The sequence below is a fragment of the Siphateles boraxobius genome, unplaced genomic scaffold (genome assembly GCF_051911475.1).
Source record: "Siphateles boraxobius isolate OS27281-9 unplaced genomic scaffold, OSU_SipBor_1 86, whole genome shotgun sequence".
Lineage (NCBI taxonomy): Eukaryota > Metazoa > Chordata > Actinopteri > Cypriniformes > Leuciscidae > Siphateles > Siphateles boraxobius.
In genome coordinates this window covers 7,254,287-7,277,099 of record NW_027509215.1, presented here as the reverse complement: position 1 = coordinate 7,277,099, position 22,813 = coordinate 7,254,287, and the positions used below count along the sequence as shown (strand labels likewise).

General features: G+C 39.4%; 1 protein-coding gene across 4 annotated transcripts in view; it reads left to right on the top strand.

Moving 5' to 3' along the window:
• The window catches only part of scn12aa (sodium channel, voltage gated, type XII, alpha a), an 82,904-nt gene that overhangs the window by 34,690 nt on the left and 25,401 nt on the right, over positions 1-22,813 (top strand). For all 4 annotated transcript variants that reach the window (XR_013200729.1, XR_013200728.1, XM_077222099.1 and 1 more), the window contains exons 8-16: positions 2,238-2,301; positions 14,502-14,643; positions 14,747-14,944; positions 15,263-15,439; positions 16,785-17,135; positions 18,311-18,440; positions 18,904-19,142; positions 20,250-20,423; positions 22,022-22,378. Coding sequence is in view for 2 of the 4 variants with exons in the window: in XM_077222099.1 (XP_077078214.1) it covers positions 2,238-2,301; positions 14,502-14,643; positions 14,747-14,944; positions 15,263-15,439; positions 16,785-17,135; positions 18,311-18,440; positions 18,904-19,142; positions 20,250-20,423; positions 22,022-22,378 (1,832 nt within the window). In the remaining 2 variants the exon portion in view is untranslated. The remainder of the gene's footprint in view (positions 1-2,237; positions 2,302-14,501; positions 14,644-14,746; positions 14,945-15,262; positions 15,440-16,784; positions 17,136-18,310; positions 18,441-18,903; positions 19,143-20,249; positions 20,424-22,021; positions 22,379-22,813) is intronic.

The window sequence follows — 22,813 nt, the reverse complement described above, 5'->3', positions numbered from 1 at the left end:
GGGTAACGCACAGATGCCTTCGTTCCCTTGTCATATGGAGGAAGCCTTGGTTCCTGTCCCAGGGACCAGTGCTGGGAGCATCATGTTGCCGGAAAATCGTTTCAACAGATGCCTCTCTCACTGGTTGGGGCGCGTTCATGGACGGCCGCTTTGCGAGAGGTCTGTGGGAGACCCGGCATTTTTCCTGGCACATTTCCCCCGATCGCTCTGCTCCCGGGAGTCTTGGAGCGGGTCCGCCGGGAAGGGATCAGCCTACTTTTAGTAGCACCCCGCTGGCCGACCCGGATATGGTTCTCGGACATTGTAGCACTGCTAGACGGCCTCCCATGGCAGGTCCCTCTGAGGAGGGATCTGCTGTCTCAGGCAGGGAGCACAATATTTCACACCCGGCCAGAGCTGTGGAACCTCTGGGTCTGGCCCCTGAGGGGGCTCGGTACCTAGAGGCTGGCCTGTCAGCAGATGTTGTTGAGACCCTACTCCGCTCCAGGGCTCCTTCCACCAGGAGACTGTACAGCCTAAAGTGGAATGAGTTTTCCACTTGGTGTAGAGAGCGTGAGGTGGACCCACTTAACTGCCCAGTGGCTTCAGTGCTGGAGTTCCTCCAAGATCGTTTCTCCGCCGGTCTTACCCCGTCCACACTTAAGGTGTATGTGGCTGCCATTGCGGCTTTCCACTCGCCTATAGGTGCTGGGCCCTTGGGAAAGCACCATATGGTTGTAAGTTTCCCCGTGGGGCTCGGAGGATGAGGCCTGCGGCTCACTCCAGAGTCCCAACTTGAGACCTGGCGGTGGTTCTTGAAGGGTTGGCTGAGGCCCCCTTTGAACCACTGGAGTCGGCTGAGGCAAAGAACCTGACCTTCAAGGTGGCCTTTCTCCTTGCCATCACCTCTCTGAGGAGGGTGGGGGATCTAGACCAGGCTATGTGCCCAAGGTGCCATCTAGTGTGGCACGGTCGGTGGTTCTTCAGGCCTTCCATCCTCAACCTCATGGGACGGCGGAAGAGGGGAGACTTCACCTGCTCTGCCCAGTCAGAGCTCTAAGGGTTTATTTGGAGAAGTCTTCTCAGTGGAGGAAGTCAGACCAGTTGTTGGTGTGCTTTGGTTCACCCAAGAAAGGGCTGCCTGCATCTAAACAGACAATCAGCAATTGGAGTGTCCAGGCTATAGCCACTGCTTATCAGGTGCGCAATTTGCCTTCACCTATGGCCGTGAGGGCACATTCCACCAGGAGCATGGCCTCCTCGGTGGCCCCCCTTTCTGGCGTCTCGCTTCAGGAGATCTGCGAGGCGGCCGGGTGGGCTACCCCGCACACCTTCATACGTTTCTACAGTCTGCAACACCCCGTGACGCCTGGCGGCAGAGTGCTCGCATCCTAAGTGTGCCTGGTCTTCCAGCTTCACACTAGGGCGGGCGTGATTACGGTGTGGCATAGTGGGCATTTCGTTCCCCTAGTGTCGTCATGACAAAGACGCAGTGCGAGTTCCCTCAAAGGGGAACGTCTCAGGTTACGATTGTAACCCTTGTTCCCCGAGAAGGGAACGAGACACTCGTCTCGTCGCCACACCTATCACGGTCAGAGTGCTTGCTTCATTGCAAAAGAGCTAATGTGTGTGTGTGCTGGGTGTCCCTTTTTTATCTTCCGGTTATGCCGTCATCTACTACGTCATGACGCAGCATCAATCAGGATTGGACAGATTTCATTCATGCTTCAGACACGCTACGCTTGGGGCATTCCCCTAGTATCGTCACGACGCAGTGTCTCGTTCCCTTCTTGGGGAACAAGGGTTGCAGTCGTAACCCGAGACGTTTTCTTGATGCGTCGCTTAAAAATAATATTTTACCTAAAGCTGAACTTCTGTGTCAGTGCATCAAAGCTCATTTGCATAAAGTTGAGCTCAAGTTTGCCGCGTGATTGTTTATTTCATCACAAAAATGTAAACTCTGAATTTACAAAACAAAATCACTCTTGCATTGAACTAAAAACAAATGAATCATGAATCAAATCGATTGGCTGTCAACCCAAAGATTCGAACCTCTATGTTACAGGTTAATATTTAAATGTTGAACAAGGTTCAGTGATCAGCGCTGAAAAACTCACCAAAATCGTCAGTCAGTATTAGGTCAACATGACAGCTTCTGTTAAACTTAGTACATAGTGATAAAATCTACAATTAAACTGATTCTCAGTCTGACATGTCTTGTAAAATTCATTGAATTTTTCTCACTCTTGTTCCCACAGACAATTTCTACAAAATTGAAGGATCCAAGGATGCCTTAATATGCGGATACAGCAGCGATGCTGGGTAAGTAATCTGACTTACTACATTGAGCAAACCCAACAAGGTTTTAGAATGAGAATTTAGAACTTCTAATTTGGAATTAAGAAGTTCTGTACAGGGTTACGACTACGAGATCTATCTTCAGACATTGCGTGCTTCAGCTCAGCCTTATGTAGATAATCACTCGGTATCAGTGTACCATGAGCTCATCCAGCCTATTGTCATTACTATGAAATGAAACTCTGTCGTAGTGCAGCAATAATTTCCATAAATCCTAAAAGGGACCATGGTTTATCTGAAAACACACAGCGTCGTCTCTGCGTGTGAGGAGACTGAGCGGTCAGCATTGTGACATGTGGCATATAATCGCATATAGGTCCGTGATAGTTAACTACAATCTTGATGTGACTAAATGAGCAGCTGTCATTAGGACAGGATGCTTTAAAGCCCTTAGGAAAAGTTGTGCAAAAAAATTAAATTGCAAAAATGATAGTTTTCATATGGGTTTCCCAAACCAGTGTTATTATCATTAACTAAAACCATAAAATAAGCCATATTTTCGCCACTTGAAACAAAATAAACATAAAATAAAATAAAATATAAAAGAAACAAACCTTTTTTTTCAATAGTTCCCAAGGCAACATTTCTAATTTTATTTAGTTTAAGTTGAAGTACAATAAAAATAACTAAAATTAAATAATTTAAAACTTTAAATATTAAAAAAAATATTACTTTTTAATATTAAATATACTAATACAAATGACAAAAAAATTTTTTACTGAAATGAAAATGAAAACAGACAATATAAAAATAAAGGAACTACTTTTAACTCGTTCCTGTCACATTCACCGCCTTCTTCGTCTGTGTCTTCACTACACTTCCCAGAATCCCCTGTCATCATCACCTGCACCTGCGCCTCATCACCCTCATCATCATCATCTCCGTCACCTGTTGTCCTTGTCATTATCTGTGTATTTAAGTTCCCCTCTCACTCCTTTTCATTGCTGGTTATTGTTTGAGCACATGCTCACTGTTTCGATTACTTTAAATAAACTTTGTTATTTTGCATCCTCGCCTGATCTCCGTCTTCATCCAGCCAGTGACGTTACAGAATAACCACCCCAAAAAAGGTAATGGAGGACAACGCGATGGATGCTTTTCTGTTTGATCAGAATGGGAGTACTCTGGAGATATTTGTTGAAGTTTACCTGCATCTGCATCAGGACGTTTACTGGGAGGAAGAGTTCTTGAAGCAGCGGTTCTGGAGAGGACTGGATGATCCACTAGCCCAGATACTGCTGCTCTAAGACTTAAATCTACCTTTTGCTGAGTTTATGGACAGAGCTCTGTGGGTTTGCGGATCTTCCCTCACAGTTACACCAGCCGATCCAGAAATAGCTGAGCCAGTTCCGGTCATCTGCCCTGCCAAAACCACCCCTTTGGAGGATCCTCACATTCTGGACCAGCCCATTCTTCACACCCTGCCTGAACCCTTGTCTCCAGCCATCTTCGCCATGCCATCCATCCTCATCCATAGCCCAGCCATGGCCGATCTCCCACTGATGTCAGTGTGTGCCGCCAAATGGACCATCCAGCCAGAGTCTCGTCCCGTTGAGGCTTCGCCGCTGGCCCCATCCAGCACAGAGCCTTCGCCGCTGGTCCCGTCCAGCACAGAGCCTTCGCCGCTGGTCCCGTCCAGCACAGAGCCTTCGCCGCTGGTCCCGTCCAGCACAGAGCCTTCGCCGCTGGTCCCGTCCAGCACAGAGGCTTCGCCGCTGGTCCCGTCCAGCACAGAGGCTTCGCCGCTGGTCCCGTCCAGCACAGAGGCTTCGCCGCTGGTCCCGTCCAGCACAGAGGCTTCGCCGCTGGTCCCGTCCAGCACAGAGGCTTCGCCGCTGGTCCCGTCCAGCACAGAGCCTTCTTCGCCGCTGGTCCCGTCCAGCTCAGAGCCTTCTTCGCCGCTGGTCCCGTCCAGCTCAGAGCCTTCTTCGCCGCTGGTCCCGTCCAGCTCAGAGCCTTCTTCGCCGCTGGTCCCGTCCAGCTCAGAGCCTTCTTCGCCGCTGGTCCCGTCCAGCTCAGAGCCTTCTTCGCCGCTGGTCCCGTCCAGCTCAGAGCCTTCTTCGCCGCTGGTCCCGTCCAGCTCAGAGCCTTCTTCGCCGCTGGTCCCGTCCAGCTCAGAGCCTTCTTCGCCGCTGGTCCCGCCCAGCTCAGAGCCTTCTTCGCCGCTGGTCCCGCCCAGCTCAGAGCCTTCTTCGCCGCTGGTCCCGCCCAGCTCAGAGCCTTCTTCGCCGCTGGTCCCGCCCAGCTCAGAGCCTTCTTCGCCGCTGGTCCCGCCCAGCTCAGAGCCTTCTTCGCCGCTGGTCCCGCCCAGCTCAGAGCCTTCTTCGCCGCTGGTCCCGCCCAGCTCAGAGCCTTCTTCGCCGCTGGTCCCGCCCAGCTCAGAGCCCTTTTCGTCGCTGGATTTCTCCTACCCGGAGCAGAAGCCCGTTAACCTCCCCAAGAACATTTTGGGGGGGGGGGGCAATAAATCCACTCCGCCACGGCCGCCCGAGGTGTCCTCACCGCCACGGCCGCCCGAGGTGTCCTCACCGCCACGGCCGCCCGAGGTGTCCTCACCGCCAGGGCCGCCCGAGGTGTCCTCACCGCCACGGCCGCCCGAGGTGTCCTCACCGCCACGGCCGCCCGAGGGGTCCTCACCGCCACGGCCGCCCGAGGGGTCCTCAGCTGCACGTCCTGCTCCGCCCTGGCCGCCTGCACGTCCTGCTCCGTCTTGGCTGCCTGCACGTCCTGCTCCGCCCTGGCCGCCTGTACCATCCTGGAGTCCTTCCAGCTGCACCCTGTCCGCCTTCCCGTCACGGACTCCAGGATGCCCACCCCCATTATCTGTCATTATCTGTGTATTTAAGTTCCCCCTCACTCCTTTTCATTGCTGGTTATTGTTTGAGCACACGTTCACTGTTTCGATTTACTTTAAATAAACTTTGTTATTTTGCATCCTCGCCTGATCTCCGTCTTCATCCACCCAGTGACGTTACAGTTCCTTATTAGCATGCATATTAGGATATTGGCTGTTTATTAGTACTTATAAAGCACATATTAATGCCTTATTCTGCATGGCCATATTCTACATCCCTTAATCCACCCAATACCTAAACTTAACAACTACCTTACTAACTATTAATAAGCAATAATTAGGAGTTTATTTAGGCAAAAGTTATTGTTAATAGTTAGTTATTAGTGAGAATTGGACCCTAAACTAAAGTGTGACCAAAATAAAATCTAATTCAATATATTAACAAAAACTATAATAGTCAGTGATACTAAAATAAAACTGTCCCAAACACTCCCCTGAAGATCAAATACATAGATTACAGTATTTACACTCATCAAGAGAATTTACATTCTAGTTGTATCTGCATTATAAGAGAAAGTATATTAACATCCAAAAAATGCATCATTGCTTTTAAGCAACACTAATAAAAAAAAAAGAATAATCCTATTTTATAACATGTTGCTGTACAGCTATCCTAAAATGCTCTATTAATCTAACCCCACTGGTTTAGCCCTCTCAGAGCTCAGCTAATAAGAGATTCTCCTATGGGAAAGAGGCAAGAGATTATGATGCACTTTCCTAAAATTCTTAGACTGCATTGATGACTTGCATTGACCCAGTTTCATTATTTACTCTCTTTAAAAAGTCCTATTATGTTTTTTTTCATTTTTTTTTTTTTCATTTTCAGCTTTCTTTAGTGTGTAATGTTGCTTTGTGAGCATGAAAAATGTCTGCAAAGTTACAAAGAACAGAGACACTCCAGCGGGAGTTATTCTCTATATCAGTGTCACTGTTTCTGAACTCCCTGAAACGCCTCCATTGTAGACTTGAGTTTTCTTCCAGGAACGAACACGTCACTATATTCCTCATTTAAATAATTAAAGGTGGGAGGCCTGATTGAGTTATAGTGTGTTGCAAATAGCTTGCTGTTTTTTGCATTGTTTAAGGTTGCTCAAATCGATCAAACCGTGAAACCACAAGGAGGTTTAATTGTTTACCAAAAGTTGTCGCCTTTAGTGACGTTTTGTGTCTGTTTATACTGAAATTAATATGGATACCTGCTTGCCTTTTGTTTTTGACTTGGTTAAATATTCACATAGTTCATGGCATTGTTTGCAGGGAAGAGAAGCTATTTTATCGCACTGCATGATCATTTGATGTTTTCACTGATGTTGTCACGTGATGCTGCTTCAGCCGTCATATGTTAGAAATATCGAAATAAATGTGTTCAACAAGCTGACAGAAATCAATTCATCTCTTTGTTGGAAAGGTGTAAATAATGTAACTAAATATTGTTGTCATTGTAAATTTTCACTTTCACATATGGCAACGGAGGAGAATCGGAGAGGGTCACATTCAGAGAACAGACACTGACAGGCTATTTTTTGTATTTATTTCAACAAATGACAACCAAAATCAAATCCCTAGAGGCTCGTGAACGGTTTTAAAGTGGCAGCGAGCAAGTTCTGCTAATTCACAAGCCGAGTGAGAGTCATACTCGCATATGTAATGTTAATTATTTAACCAAACAAAATACAAAACTACTTTGCAATGTGATTATTTTATTGAGTGATAGTGGTTTAATCAGTGACATTATTATAGATTTGCCATCCGGCGCCTTCCCAGCACCTCCTCAACCTCCTCCTTGGTGTTATACATGTAGAAAAGGCGGCGAAAATGGTTTTCTCTCTGAACGATGATGTGAGTTCCTATCGCAATTCTCGATTCAGCAATAATGACTTACAATGGCAACATTTTTAACAATCACCGGGAAGAGAGGAGCTGAAACAATGTCAAATATTTGAAAAATAATGTGTTTTTTGAACATTCCAGCATGAAAACCTATTATAGTAGAGCCCAAAAACAAAATCAAGAGTTTGTAAAAGGGCAAAATATGACCTCTTTAAAGTCTAACCACTGTTACAGCAAAGGCTTAAAGAGATCAAGTTTAATTAATTTATTTGCCCATTTACATGAGCCAAATAATTAGAATTACTTAGAATAAATTATTTAGAATTAGAATAAAAAGAATTACACTTTATCTGAAACACTTTATCATATATTTATGTTTGTGCATAAACAATCTCACGGCAATAACCCGCTGAATTAAGAGTGAAAGTCCTTCATTGTTCACTAACCATCTCTGTCTCTGCAGTGCACAGGAACATAATCCTGCAAATCCTCACAGAAACACTGTTCAGACCGGAGCCACGGGATGATGTTTGTGGTGCCAGGGCTAGTTCAAGGATTTCATTCTGCTAAATACCCAACTGTGTTAATGTGCAATTCTGCTCTGTTAGGGCAAAGATTATTTATGACTGAGAGGTATAGAAGTAAAAATAGAGAAAATTTGATAGATGGATAAAAGAAAAAGCCCACCGGACATACACACACAAAAATAGTATATAAACAATTTTCAATCAGAAATTGTTTGTAAATTTCACCATTGATTACAAGGAAATGGCAAGTATCATATTGAATTTAACATAAAATTTTGAAGTAGAAAGACTGCAAAAGTATTTTAGTAGAAAATGTACCTCATCTGTTTTATTTGAAAATTATTTTTCAGGCTCTGAATTCTGGACGCTTTTGAGAAATGTATTCTATATAGTTACACATAGAAATAACTGTTTATCTAGATATACATTTGTAAAAATATTTTCATACATTCATTTGTGCAAGTGACAACATGTGCACAATGACCAGTCCTAAAATACAGATATTTAAGAGAAAAAAACTTTCAATTTTACAGATGGAGATGCAGTTAATTTGCATTTTAACTTCATTAAGTCACTGGCCGAATTAAAGGACAAACTTTTGAATAACTTTAGGAAAACCTAAAGGGGTTTGCAGCAATACCATAGAAGAACCATTTTTAGTTCCCCAAAGAATCTTTCAATGACCTGATCTTGAAAGAACCATTTAGTGCGGAGAACATTTTAAAAATCCGAATAACCTTTTTCCACTATAAATAACCTTTTGTGGAGTGGAAAGGTTCCATGTATATTTAAGGTTCTTAATGGAACCATCAATCCCCCCAAAAAAAACGTTGTTAAGAGTGTAGTATAGGGTTTTGTAATTACTTGAGATCATTCACAGGTTTCACTTAATAACCACAAACCTTAACCTACGAGTCCTTATAACAAATATCAACCTCACCCAGTAGGAACAAAAAATGATCTCTATTTTCAGCTTGGCTGAGATCTAGATTTAAATCTAACTGCTAACTGCAAGTCTATCTGCCCTCCTCGGCTCACGGCACACATCATAGAAAAGATTTCCCATCTACATTCACATTTGATCCATCCTAAGCCCCTTTGTAGGTTTGTTAATGGCTGTTTTTACGACAACAGAACATTGGGGATTACACTGCTCTTCTCTCTCTCTTTTTTTCTCTATAGTAAGTAACAGGGGAGAGAATGTCATGTAATGAGATACAGATAGAATGATGTCTGTGATGTTAGATCAGATCAATTAATTATTCTTCTGCAATGGAATTAGTGATATTGTGCTAAGGCAGCTTATTTATACGCCTTAAATAGTGTTTGTTGTCATTCTGACTAAACACATTCTGACATAAAATGGCCCTGCTACTATCCTTGCTCAAACCCTTATTCAAACCCTTATTCACTGACACAAGACAAATTTAAGTTATCAGCACATGCTTTCTACCCAAAGCAACGTATAAATACAGTGATGAACATTTCTTGCAAATACCAATGCAGACAGCTGAGAATAGCATGCTTCTTGTTAAGATAGGCAATTTGGTTGTTGTGCGCATTTGTTAGCCCGTTTATGTTTTTGGTTGCGTTGTGAGTATTTGCAGCACGTTTATGTTTTTGGTTGCGTTGTGAGTTTTTGAAGTGCATTTCTGTATTTAGTTGCGTTGTGAGTTTTTGCAGCATGTTTCTGTATTAAGTTGCGTTGTGAGTATTTGTAGCACGTTTCAGTTTTTGGTTGTGTTGTGAGTATTTGCAGCGCGATTCACTTTTTGATTGCGTTGTGAGTATTTGCAGCGCGTTTCTGTATTTGGTTGCGTTGTGAGTATTTGCAACACGTTTATGTTTTTGGTTGCGTTGTGAGTATTTACAGCACGTTTATGTTATTGGTTGCCTTGTGAGTATATGCAACACGTTTATGTTTTTGGTTGCCTTGTGAGTATTTACAGCACTTTTCTGTATTTTTTTGCCTTGTGAGTTTTTGCAGCATGTTTCTGTATTTAGTTGCATTGTGAGTATTTGCAGCCTGTTTCTGTATTTAGTTGCATTGTGAGTATTTGCAGCCTGTTTCTGTATTTGGTTGCGTTGTGAGTATTTGCAACATGTTTATGTATTTTGTTGCGTTGTGAGTATTTGCAGCCTGTTTCTGTATTTGGTTGCGTTGTGAGTATTTGCAACATGTTTATGTATTTTGTTGCCTTGTGAGTTTTTGCAGCATGTTTCAGTTTTTAGTTGCGTTTTGAGTATTTGCAACACGTTTATGTTTTTGGTTGCGTTGTGAGTATTTACAGTGCGTTTCTGTATTTGGTTGCCTTGAGATTTTTTGCAGCATGTTTCTGAATTTAGTTGCGTTGTGAGTTTTTGCAGCATGTGTCTGTATTTAGTTGCGTTGTGAGTATTTGCAGCCTGTTTCTGTATTTGGTTGCGTTGTGAGTATTTGCAGCACGTTTATGTTTTTGGTTGCGTTGTGAGTATTTACAGCACATTTCTGTACTTTGTTGCCTTGTGAGTTTTTGCAGCATGTTTCTGTATTTAGTTGCGTTGTGAGTATTTGCAGCACGTTTCAGTTTTTGGTTGCGTTGTGAGTATTTGCAAAACGTATATGTTTTTGGTTGCGTTGTGAGTATTTACAGCACGTTCCTGTACTTTGTTGCCTTGTGAGTTTTTGCAGCATGTTTCTGTATTTAGTTTCGTTGTGAGTATTTGTAGCATGTTTCTGTTTGTTCATTTGTTTGTTTATTTATTTATATAGCACAGTTTAATACAACTCACATTGCCCAAAGTGCTTCACAATCACAAACTAAAAAAACACAAAAAGATAGCAGAAATAAACATATCCACATCACATAAACACACAGACAATGACCCATTTAAGAAAACTGTCCATTTGAATTTAAAAGATGTTGTTTTAACATAGATTTGAACATGTGTAAAGATTTGGCAGATTGAATAGAGAGGGAGGTCATTCCACAATTTTGGGACAGCTCGAGAAAAGGCTCTGTCACCTTTATGTTTATATTTGTCCTGGTTGTTGATTTTAAGCAGCTGTTGATTTTCTGATCTCAAGGATCTAGCGGGGGTGTAAATTGCCACCAAACCGGACAAATACACAGGAGCCAAATTGTGCAAGGCCTTAAAAACAAGTACGAGGATCTTATAAATAATTCTAAATTGTACTGGCAACCACTTTAATGAAACTAATAATGGAGTCACAGATTCAGATTATTTTGCCGACTTTATCATCTTTGCTGCAGCATTTTGGATTTTCTGTAAACGAATAAGTGCTCGAGCATCAACTCCATAGTAAACAGAATTACAATAATCCATTCGAGAAAAGACAATGGACGTAATTGCTTTCTCAAAATCTGAACTGGATAGAAATGGTTTAGTCTTAGCTAACAGACGTAGATTAAGAAAACAAGATCTCACCACAGAACTAATTTGCCTGTCCAACTTTAAATCACTATCCAGAACAAATCCCAAATTTTTCACACTAGATTTTACAAAACCAGTCAAAGAAATTGCATTCAAGCACTGAAGCAGATCATGTTTCTGTATTGAGTTGCGTTGTGAGTTTTTGCAGCATGTTTCTGTATTGAGTTGCGTTGTGAGTATTTTCAGCACGTTTCAGTTTTTGGTTTGTGAGTTTTTGCAGCATGTTTCTGTATTTAGTTGCGTTGTGGCGTTGTGAGTATTTGCAGCACGTTTCAGTTTTTGGTTGCGATGTGAGTATTTGCAGCGCGTTTCTGTATTTGGTTGCGTTGTGAGTATTTGCAACGCGCTTCTGTATTTGGTTGCGTTGTGAGTATTTGCAGCACGTTTCAGTTTTTGGTTGCTTTGTGAGTATTTGCAACGCGCTTCTGTATTTGGTTGCGTTGTGAGTGTTTGCAAGTGTGCAAGTGTTATCAAACTGATGAAGATGTTTTCTTAATTTGCTTTTTCATTTGCATGTGTTTTCTTCAGTTGCACATACTATTCACAAAAGCTCACTTCTCTCATTTGTCACACATCCCTTTGGAAAATCCATTCTGAAGAAAATATGCATGATTGTTTGACTGTGCAAAACTAACCATCATGGTATTCAAGGGTGTTGCTATGCAGTTGCTAAGCTATATTCAGTGTGGTTTGTAGAGCGATGCTATGCAATTGCTAGGAATTTTCTGGTCTATGTGGCTCAGGTTTCTTCAATGCACATCTATGAGATTTGTTTGGTTGTTTTATAGTGTACAAGGTGAAAATCATAAGCCTGCTCACTTATAAAATATTTAATAATAATAGCACACTTGCATCTGGAGCACAAACGGTGCCACAGTTTATGTTTAACAGAAACACAAATACATGTTTGATTGGCCTTCTGACAAATGATTGCATACTTGCTCAATTCTAAAGCAGCTGGTAAAATGTCAGCACTTACATGTGAGTGGGCAGAACCATCGTTTCAACCACTGTTACTATAGAGACCCGAGTACCTCTGTCCTCATGGCAACCTCAATCCTGACTACTTAATCTGTGAATTGACAGCGAACTGGATCAGACCTACAGGAAAGGGAAAAAAAACAACACAATTATATCTCATTAATCTCTCCGTTTTTTTCTCCTATAATTTTGCTTCAGTCGCCTGCTTCTTAGATGTTGCTCCTGAGAAAAAGATCCCAGTAATCGTTGAAATCTTCAGCAGTAAATCTTCACTAGCACTATAGTTTCAGAAGAGATCTCAAAAACATCTCAAACTGTGCTCAGCAATGCCAGGATGCCCAAGTCTGCAAAGACTTCACACAGTTTATTGCTCAAATAATAAGACTTAATGAAGTTCTCTTAGGTATGTGTCATTAGACTATCAACTTTGTCTGAGATGTTTCTTATAAAGCTTATTAGAAGAAATAAAAGTAGATACAAATAAGACAGTTGTTGTACAGATATAAAATTAAGTATAGAGATATACAATTATAGATAAACTACTACCATTTAAAAGTTTGGGCTAAGTTTTTTTGGTAAAGAAATGAATTATTTTATTCAGCAAGGATGCATTCAATTGATCAAAACGCTGTTCTTTTGAACTCCTGAAAAAATGCATCATGGTTTCCACAAAAATATGAAGCAGCACAACTGTTTTCAACATTGATAATAATCAGAAATGTTTCTTGAGTAGAGTATTAGAATGATTTCTGAACGAGTAATGATGCTGAAAACTCACAGGTTTTCCTCTTTGATCGCAGGAATAAATTTAATTTAAAAATATATTCACATAGAAATCTTTTCTTTTATTTTATTTTTATTACTGTTTTTACTGTATTTTTGATCAGATATATGCAGCCTTGTTGAGCATTCTTTTTAAAAGATTAAAAATCTTACTGACACCAAACTTTTGAACGGTAGTGCATAAAGACATGCACACATGAAATTGTCAACAATTCTCTCATTAGTGCCTATTTTATTCTCGTCTCAGAGACTTTTAGGATAATCATGAGATAACTTTCTGCTTGGCAAACCCAGTACTGTAAGATCTCTTCTCTTGTCTATGACACAAGTTGTATCGCAACAATCACTAAGCATGGTAGTGTACTGCAAAGTATTATATAAACCTGTGTGTGTTTGAACACATTGTCAGGGGGATCATGTTTGCACGATCTCTCTCTCTCTTTCTGCCTTTGGGCGAGAGATTTACAGATGGCCTCGTTTTGCGGCTCTGCTGTCCAGCTGTTGGCAGTTCCATTACTAAATGATCCCTCTGTCAGATTGACATGCGTCTGTCCTCTGCTTGGCCTGTCACTCAAACTTAATGTCTCCATGGTAACCGAGAGAAAGAGAGGATGGACTGAGGTCAGGAGGAAAAAAATTAACTGCAACTCGATACCCATCTGTTTACTTATAATCTTTTTTTGGGACCTCAGCGCATGTGACTGCTGTGTTGTCCGAGATGGTTTCATATCCTATAAAAAATGCTAACGTTCAAGAGTTTGGGAATCAGGATCACTATGTTGTTTTTTTTCTTAAAGAAACTGATACTTTTATTTATCAAGGACACACAAATGATCACAAATGACAGTAAAGATATTTATATTTCTAATAAATGCTGTTCTTTAGGATTTTCTATTCATAAGAATCTTGAAAAAAAAAACACAACTGTTTTTAACATTGATAATAATAATAAATGTTTCTTGAGCAGCAAATCAGCATATTAGAATGATTTCTGAAGACACTGAAGACTGGAGAAATTATGCTGAAAATTCAGCTTTGATCACACAAATAGATTATATTTCAGAACATATTCGAATAGAAAAAACGTAGTTTTAAATTCTAATAATATTTAACAACATTACTGTTTGATCAAATAAATGCAGCCTTGGTGAGCAGAAAAGACTTCTTTTAAAATGTTTAATTTTAATGAACTCTTAATAATAATGCAATTAATGCCTAATAAAGGTTTGTTTAAAGCACTTAATTAATATAATTTTCCCATTTTCCATGATATAATCTAGTGAGAACTATTTACTGTTAATAAGTTGTTAACAAATCATTATCTCTTAATCAATTAAACTCTTTACATATGAGCTAATTAAACAATAAGTTGTTAATTACAGTTGACTGAAGAAACTCACTATTAGTATATAGTCTGTTAATGTATTAAATACAGTTGATAAAATATGAATTAACTATAAACTAAAATTACAAATGATTTTTAAGTACTTTATTACACAATAGTTACACTATTATAAAGTGTTACCCTAATTTTTATGTGATAAAATATGTTTACGAACATTTAATTCATAAATTAAATTAAAATGAATTAAATCCATAAAATAATTCCCTGATTGGAACCCCTATTGGTTCTATATGAAGCGTGTGACGTATTTAGCGTATTTAGAACCTTTTCTTCCAAGAATGATATATGCTCCTATGTCTTACATTATCATTCCCGCCGTTAAAAATCTTCATGTTTCTTTCATACACAGGAAGTGCCCTGATGGATTTGACTGTTTAAAAACAGGTCGGAACCCAAACTATGGCTACACAAGCTTTGACACATTTGGCTGGGCCTTCCTGGCTCTCTTCAGACTAATGACACAAGACTACTGGGAAAACCTCTACCATCAGGTACAAGCCTTGACATTGAAGACATAAGAACCTTTTATCACAGAGACTAATTATTATTACAAACCTCTCTCCTTCTCCTCTGCTATCTTCCTCTCCGGGGCAGACTTTGCGGTCAGCTGGGAAGACGTACATGATTTTCTTTGTGCTGGTGATATTTCTGGGTTCGTTTTACCTGGTGAACTTGATCCTGGCTGTCGTGGCCATGGCATATGAGGAGCAAAACCAGGCGACCATTGCAGAAGCCTGGGCAAAAGAAAGAGAGTTTCAGCTGGCGATGGAGCAGCTACGCAAGGAACAGAGTGTAATTTGACAACTATTCTTATTAATAGTCTGAAATAAACAACAATCACCTGGACCTTAATTTTTTGTGTTGACCCACATCCGGTACACGTGGATTCCACACGAACCAGATGTGGGCCGGATCTGGGCCGACACTATGTTGCTGTCTGGGATGGATTGCAAATGTTTTTGAATACAGCTTAAAATGACTGAAATTATGTTCTTTTTCCATGCAGCAACTACCTAAAATGTTTTGCTTTGCACTGCAAGAACTTAGTTATTATACTCATTGCAAATTCAGATCAAGCGCATCTGATTTTTCTATTCTCTTTGGTGTTAGGCATTAGCAAGACAGCGTCGAAAAGACGCTGAGATGGCCCTGGCAGTGGATTTATCTCCGTCAACCTTCTCTCGGAAAGACTCTTTGAAAGGCCAAAGTAGAACGAGATCCCACAGAACGCTATCAGAGGAGACGGAGGAAAACATTTTGCCAAAATTTGATCCGTTTGATGAGAAAGTAAGTATTTCCCAACTATTTCAGACCTGTTTTATTTATATTTAGCTTCAAGGAACCATCTGTCATTTTTTATGATTAAAAAAATGCATTTATTAATCCTAGTTCATGCATAAACTAATGTTAAGAAATGAGACATATTGCAAAGTGTTACCCTTGAGCACATTTAAAGCCCAAAATAATTATAACAGGAGAAATATACACTGGCGGTGTAAAGTTTGGAATAATTCATATTGTTTAATGTTTTTCAAAGAAGTCTCTTCTGCTCATTAAGGCTGCATTTATTTGATAAAAAATACAGTAAAAACAGGAATACTGTGAAAAATCATTTTAATTTAAAATAACTGTTTACTATTTGAAAATATACTGAAGTATAATTTATTTTTGTAATGCAAAGCTGAACTTCCAGCATCATTACTGCAGTCTCCAATTATTCCAATATACTGATTTTCTGCTCAAGAAACATTTCTTCTTATTATGCATTGTTAAAAACAGTTTTTGATTCTTTTTATTTTTGTGAAAACCATGATAATCCCCCCCCGCCCAAGATTCCTTGATTAAATGCAAATATTTAATATTTGACAATACTGTGTTACGGCATTTTTGATCATATAAATGCAGCCTTGGTGAGCAGAAGAGACTTCTTTCAAAAACATTAAAATATGAATTATTCCAAACTTTTGACCTTTAGTCAAAACTTGCCCCGTGTTTGGGGTAAGATCTTTCTTTTTTTAAATCGAAATTAATACTTTTATTCAGCAAGGATGAATTACATTGATTCAAGTGACAGTAAAAACATTTATAATGTTACAAAAGATCTCTATTTCAAATAAAAGCTGTTCTTTTGATATTTCATCCAATAATCCTGACTTTTTTTATCAGTTTTCACAAAAATATTAAGCAGCGACATTGATAATAATAAGAACTATTATTAATAATTGATTACCAATGTTAAATAATTGCAAATCATCATATTAGAATGATTTCTGAAGGATCATGTGACACTGAAGACTGGAGTAATGATGCTGAAAATTCAGCTTTGATCACAGGAATACATTACATTTTAAAATATATTTAAATAGAAAACCGTTATTTTAATATTACTGTTTTTTTTACTGTATTTTTGAGCAAATAAATGCAGTCTTGGTGAGTGTAAGAGACTTTAAAAAAATCGTAATTATTCAAAAATTTTGAGTGTTCTGTATTTAAAAAATGAATAAAAAGTTTATACAAAAATAAATAGTGCACTTAACCTTTTTAACTTAACTTTTCTGCTTTTGTCTTGCTATATGAATGTCTTATATCATCTGCCTAGTTCTAATCTCTCTTTGAAACTCTTGTCCTCCAGCCAGCTCACCCTCTGCTAGCCACTCTCTCCTCTCATCCTCTGAGCACTCGTTGTGGAAGCCAACTCAGTATCTTTACCTTCCGGCCGCGCAACAGTTCAGAGGCCGACTTTGCAGACGACGAACACAGCATCCATGACCCCGGCCGGAGCCGAGCGGGCTCTATGGCGACTCCGTGGCACAAGCGGCGCACGGGCAGCATCAGGAGTCACTCCTCACAGGTGTTCACGCCAACCCTCACTCTTAACGGCAGACTAAACCTTTCTTTGGACCAGAACGGCATCACCAGCATCGGCCTGCACACCCCAACCTCTTTTCCAGCGTTCAGTATGGAGCAGGTCAAGGAGGGCACGGTATGCTCTTATCTGCATCACACCAGATTTACATTGATTAGAAACCTGTATGTTTGTCCTCCAAAGAACACAAAAGTATTATTATTGAGGAGAATGTCCAGACACATCTATCCAATGTCAATGTCACCTTTATTTATACCTTTATTTATTTATTAAAACAACACAAGTTGACCAATGTGCTTTACATCATCACCGAAAAGTAGAAAAAAAATACTACAATAGTAATAGAATAAAACAAAATAAAATCATTTAAACAATTTCCATCAAAAGGACGAATAGGCCATGGCAAACAAATATGTCTCAAGTTGTACTTTAAAAACATGTAGAGAGTCAGCATCCCTAACAAATAATGGTAAGCTATTCCAAATCTAATTAATTTTTTTATGGAGTTGATGGGTTTGTCCCAAAAGTTAGTGAGGAATGCATTGCAACAAGGTGAGGAATGTATCAAACTGGTGACTTGTATAGTGCCTTTCACAATACACATTGATTCAAAGCAGCTTTACAGAAAATCAAGATGTAAATGTTTATAATGTCTTAATATTTTCGTGTCTTATAGTCGCATTTAGCAGATTAGAGCCGGGCGGAAATATAATTAACATTTTGTGATGATACAAGCATACAGGCCGTTGAGATTTGCTTCATAGTATATATTGCTTTATGTGAGTGTACTATATGTACCCGGATAAATAGGAGTACAATAACTGGAGACAATATAGTTACATTTTGCAATGAAAATAAAATAATCAGGCTATACAATATATACTGGTTTCATTAGTGTACTGTATATATGCAGACAAAGTTGGATATAATATGTATCCAACTTTTAATATTTCGCTGGTCGATAAAATAGTGATAAAATTTTTTGTGATCAACTCTTTATTGTCTTTAGAAATAAAATAACATCCACTCAAACGAACAGACAGGGAAGGGGGAGCAACAGACACATTATCAATAATTTAACAATATGAAAGGAGGAGGAGAAGAGAAAAAAGAAAAAAAAGTAAAAAAAAAGGTCATTTCTTTATGTAGTCCAATATGTTGGAAGAAAAACATTGCCATGCATCAATGGTTCTAGGTTTAGCCTTGTTAATTCGTGCTGTTTTACATTCACAAGGCACTATTTTGTGGAGGCTATGAATCCAACATGTTTCTTCACACATTTTGATTGACAGGAGTCAGTGTGTCAGACTGAACAGAACACTGCAGCTGCCAAGCTGACTGTCGACATGCAGGAGGAAGTCCCGCCCCCTCACAGGAAGAGAGGACTGAGCTCTGTCAGCTTCTTCAGTGACGCCATGGAAGGTGTGATGGACTCAAATTATTTAGGAAAAATTAAAAAAAACAGACAAATGAGAGAATTTTGGACATGCTGTGGAGTAATAGGAGTAAATGTGAGAGTATCAATGTGGATATCGGATCATATCAGAAGTAGATCATTTGGTTTGAGAAGAATTTGATGAGAAATATTTGAGTTCACATTGAGATCTCTAACTTTTGTTTGCAGACTTTTGTATCTTGACAAATGTGAGCACAGTTTGAGAGCATTGAACTCTCTTCTGAAACGCTTTCTCATGGGACAAATAGTGAGAAGCAAAAATGAACATTGATTGCTCTCGTTTTTATCACACTACCCTCAAGGAAAAACTATTTATCTATTAAAAGATGATTAAAAAGATTCTGATTTTACCTTAAATGCCTAAAATATAAACTATAAGCTTGACGTCCTAAAAGTTACTTATTCATTGTTTTCCATCTCTTCTCTTAGAACTTGAAGAGGCCCATCAGAAGTGTCCTCCATGCTGGTATGAATTTGCGAAGAAGTACCTGATTTGGACATGTTCTCCAGCCTGGCTGAGAGTGAAGGACACACTTAAAGTCATGGTGATGGACCCCTTCCTGGACCTTGCAATTACCATTTGCATTGTTCTCAACACATTGTTCATGGCACTGGAGCACTATCCCATGACTGATGAATTCAACAGTATGCTGAGTGTTGGAAACCTGGTGAGGACAATTACAGTAATTAAAAACTTGGTTTGTTTGAGTATCTCAACCAGCCCTCTTTCATTTCTTCTTCTGCATCTGTAGAATTAAACTACTGGTCAACAGTTACAAGGCTGTATTTATTTGATTAAAAAATACAGTAAAAAATGTAATATTGTGAAATATTATTACAATTTAAAATAACTGTTTTGTAAGTGAATATATGTTAAAAGGTAATTTATTTGTGTGATTGCAAAGCAAACTTTTCAGCAGTATTACTCCAGTCTTCAGTGTCACTTGATGCTTCAGAAATCATTCTAATATGCTGATTTGATGCTCAAAAAACATTTCTTATTATTATCAATAGCTATGTTTCCAACCAAAGTTGCAAATTTAACTTGTGCGCTAAATTGGAATATCAGATTAAAGAAAAATTGGAATGAAACATTTGCGAAGAAGGCATGCGTTTCCATCCCATGTGTTCGAGAGAACAAAATAGTTGTTTCCTAGGAAATTGGCACAAAGTATCTGTAATAAAAATGGAATTTGCTGCAATCGGGAAAGCTTTAAAGGCTGTCATGTTCTCTTGCGTTCGGAAGCTGGTGTTTGGGGACGCAATCATGTGAGACACCTCTGGGAGGGAATTAAACTAAATCATTCTTTCGACAGACTTTGGCTCAGGAATTTCAGAATGACTAAAACTTTTGAGATACTGAGCAATGATTAGTCCACTGGTTAGTCCAGTTATTCAATCACATCCACTGTTGAGAATGTTTATGTTTATGTTTATGCACGTTGTCTTATCGGATAAGAAAAATGTATCTGCCTCAATTGGGTGCATACGTTTTTTTATGCTCATTTTTAGAATTTTTGCACATCTTGGTATTCCTTCCATCCTGTGTTTTTTTATGCGATATCCCAAAATGCACTAAAAAATAAGTGGACTAAACCATATTTTGTGAAAACTGATACAGGTTTTTTTTTAAAGATGTATTTTTTGGCGTTTTTGCCTTTTATTAGGACTGTAGCTAGACAGGAAGTGAGGTGGGAGAGAGGGGGGACGGGATCAGGAAAGGTTTGACCCGTAGGGTATGATTTTAAATGTAAAGTTTTGTTCTTGCTTACCAGGTGTTCACTGGAATCTTCACAGCGGAGATGATGCTGAAGGTCTTTGCTCTGGATCCGTACTATTACTTTCAGCAAGGCTGGAACATCTTTGATGGAATTATCGTTAGTTTGAGTCTGATGGAGTTGGGCCTTTCCAATGTGGAGGGTCTGTCAGTCCTTCGCTCGTTCAGACTGGTAAGTTTCGATCCTGCTTGTAAATAGACATATTAAATTCACTAGACTGGACAGCAGTGGATTGTCACATGGACAATATATGAGAATGCCATTAGGAGACCTGTGAATATTTTTGAGTGAATCATTGAATCAGAGTTTTGAATCAGTTAAGGGGGAATTCACTGCTAGCAAAATGGGCTTTTGATATAACTTGGCTATCTACACTTTAGAGACGGGAAAAAAAATGAAAAAGAAAAAACCGCTACGCGACCAGAGAAAACCGAGAAAAAGGGCTGTGGTGTTCCCTTTTGCCTAAAACTTCAATACTCATAATGCACTTTTGATTTTGGTGCCACCCCTCTGTTGATTTAATGTTTAAAAAAAAAGTCCTGGAGCTGTCAAAACTCCACCAGATGATGCAAAATTATTTGTTTTGTGTCATCTGGTGGAATTTGCAGACAAATAATCAGGGATATCTGGGAGCAGGTAACATGAAGAAAGAATAAAAGTTGACACATTTTCCATTTAAATATGCTACAGATATTGTAACAATACAAAGCTGGCTGAAAATCAGCAAATTATCCATTAACTGAAGCAGACTATTTGAATTTATTCACACAAATGTTTAAATCAGAATCTCTGTTAAACATCTGCCGTAACACTCACATACTTATGGATCTCAAGACATGGAAGGATCATGAAACCTGACCTGTGGTCTGTAATTAATAGGCATAAGTGTATTTGACACACACTTAATCCATTAGTGCAGATAGACCATCGACACATCTGTATTTATGAAAAACAGTACGCGTGACAAAGGTGGCACGCAGAGTCCATCAGAACTTGTATGACCCCACGTGACCTCAAGCGTCTTACAATTCATTAACAGATTAAAGCTGCACAGTGCTTTTAACATCCCTTTATATTGTGATAATAGAAACAGTTGTTAAGCAGCGCTGTGTGTGTACATTAAAAATGTTACTTTTTCATGGCTTCACCCACATGCATATTTGGCTGGGCTGTAATCCTTTATCCATTAGTGAGATTAAATATGTTGGAGTTGACATCTCAAAAAGTGGATTATAACTTTCTTTTAGTTCAACATTAGTCACATTGCAAACTAAATATAGGTCATGCTTTAGCTGAAATAAAATGACCAGTTAGGTGAATTTACATAAAAAAATGTGTATTTGATTGGCATACAAAATCTGATGGTTTGCAACATGATTAATTGTAAGTCGCTTTGGATAAAAGCGTCAGCTAAATGAATAAATGATTATTAATTTAATAATTTGAGAGACATTATAGAGTACAGCCAAAACATATCTTGCAATTTAATTAAACACGAATGCATTTACAACTTCTGAAATCTGATGTATTTCTTGAGATATTCAAAAATGTATTCCATCAAAACTCGATGGTCAAAAGTTTCTCTGTACTGGTTCAATGGTATGAAAAATGAAAGAGCTTAGCGACAGAAGCCGATACTGAAAGGCGTTTTTTTTTTGGTCTGGAATCAAACAAGCATTATAAGACCAGAAAGAATTTACTGAATTAATTAGGGTTATTTTGAATTTCATGTTAACTATATTGATATATGTTCTGTATTTTGTCCTCAGCTGAGAGTTTTTAAACTAGCGAAATCGTGGCCCACCCTCAACACACTGATAAAGATCATTGGTAACTCAGTGGGTGCTTTGGGGAACCTGACACTGGTCTTGGCCATCATCGTCTTCATCTTCGCTGTGGTAGGCATGCAGCTGTTTGGAAAAAACTATCAGGACTGCGTGTGCAAGATCAGCTATGACTGCACCCTTCCTCGCTGGCACATGAAGGACTTCTTCCACTCCTTCCTCATCGTCTTCAGGGTCTTGTGCGGGGAATGGATCGAGACCATGTGGGACTGTATGGAGGTGGCTGGACAGCCGCTTTGCATTCTGGTCTTCATGCTGGTCATGGTCATAGGAAACCTGGTGGTGAGTACGAGAGCAGTGTTTTGCTCATGTTATGATAATGAGATGCTGTGGAATACTTGATTCTGATTGTTCAATCACGACATTCTGCAGTAAAACATCACTCAGCAGTCTTTTTCTTCACACATAATAAATTAGTCTGGATTACTGTATGAAGATGTGATTGATCAGAGTAAGATTATCCATGTTCCTAATAAATGCAAATTCATCTTTTTATCTAGTAATACTTTAAAGCACCTAGGTTTGTAACAAATTTGCATAATGCCAGCCTATGGTCTTCATTGGCTTCCCTTGAACAAGGTCTACTTTGACTCGCCCTCAAACACTGTAGTTGAAGCTGAGACTGGAAGAGTTTGGTTTGTGTTGTCAACATGTGGAGAAGATGCTGTTTTCTGTGCTGTGAATGCAAATCCACTTTGCCGCATTTCCAAAGGATTA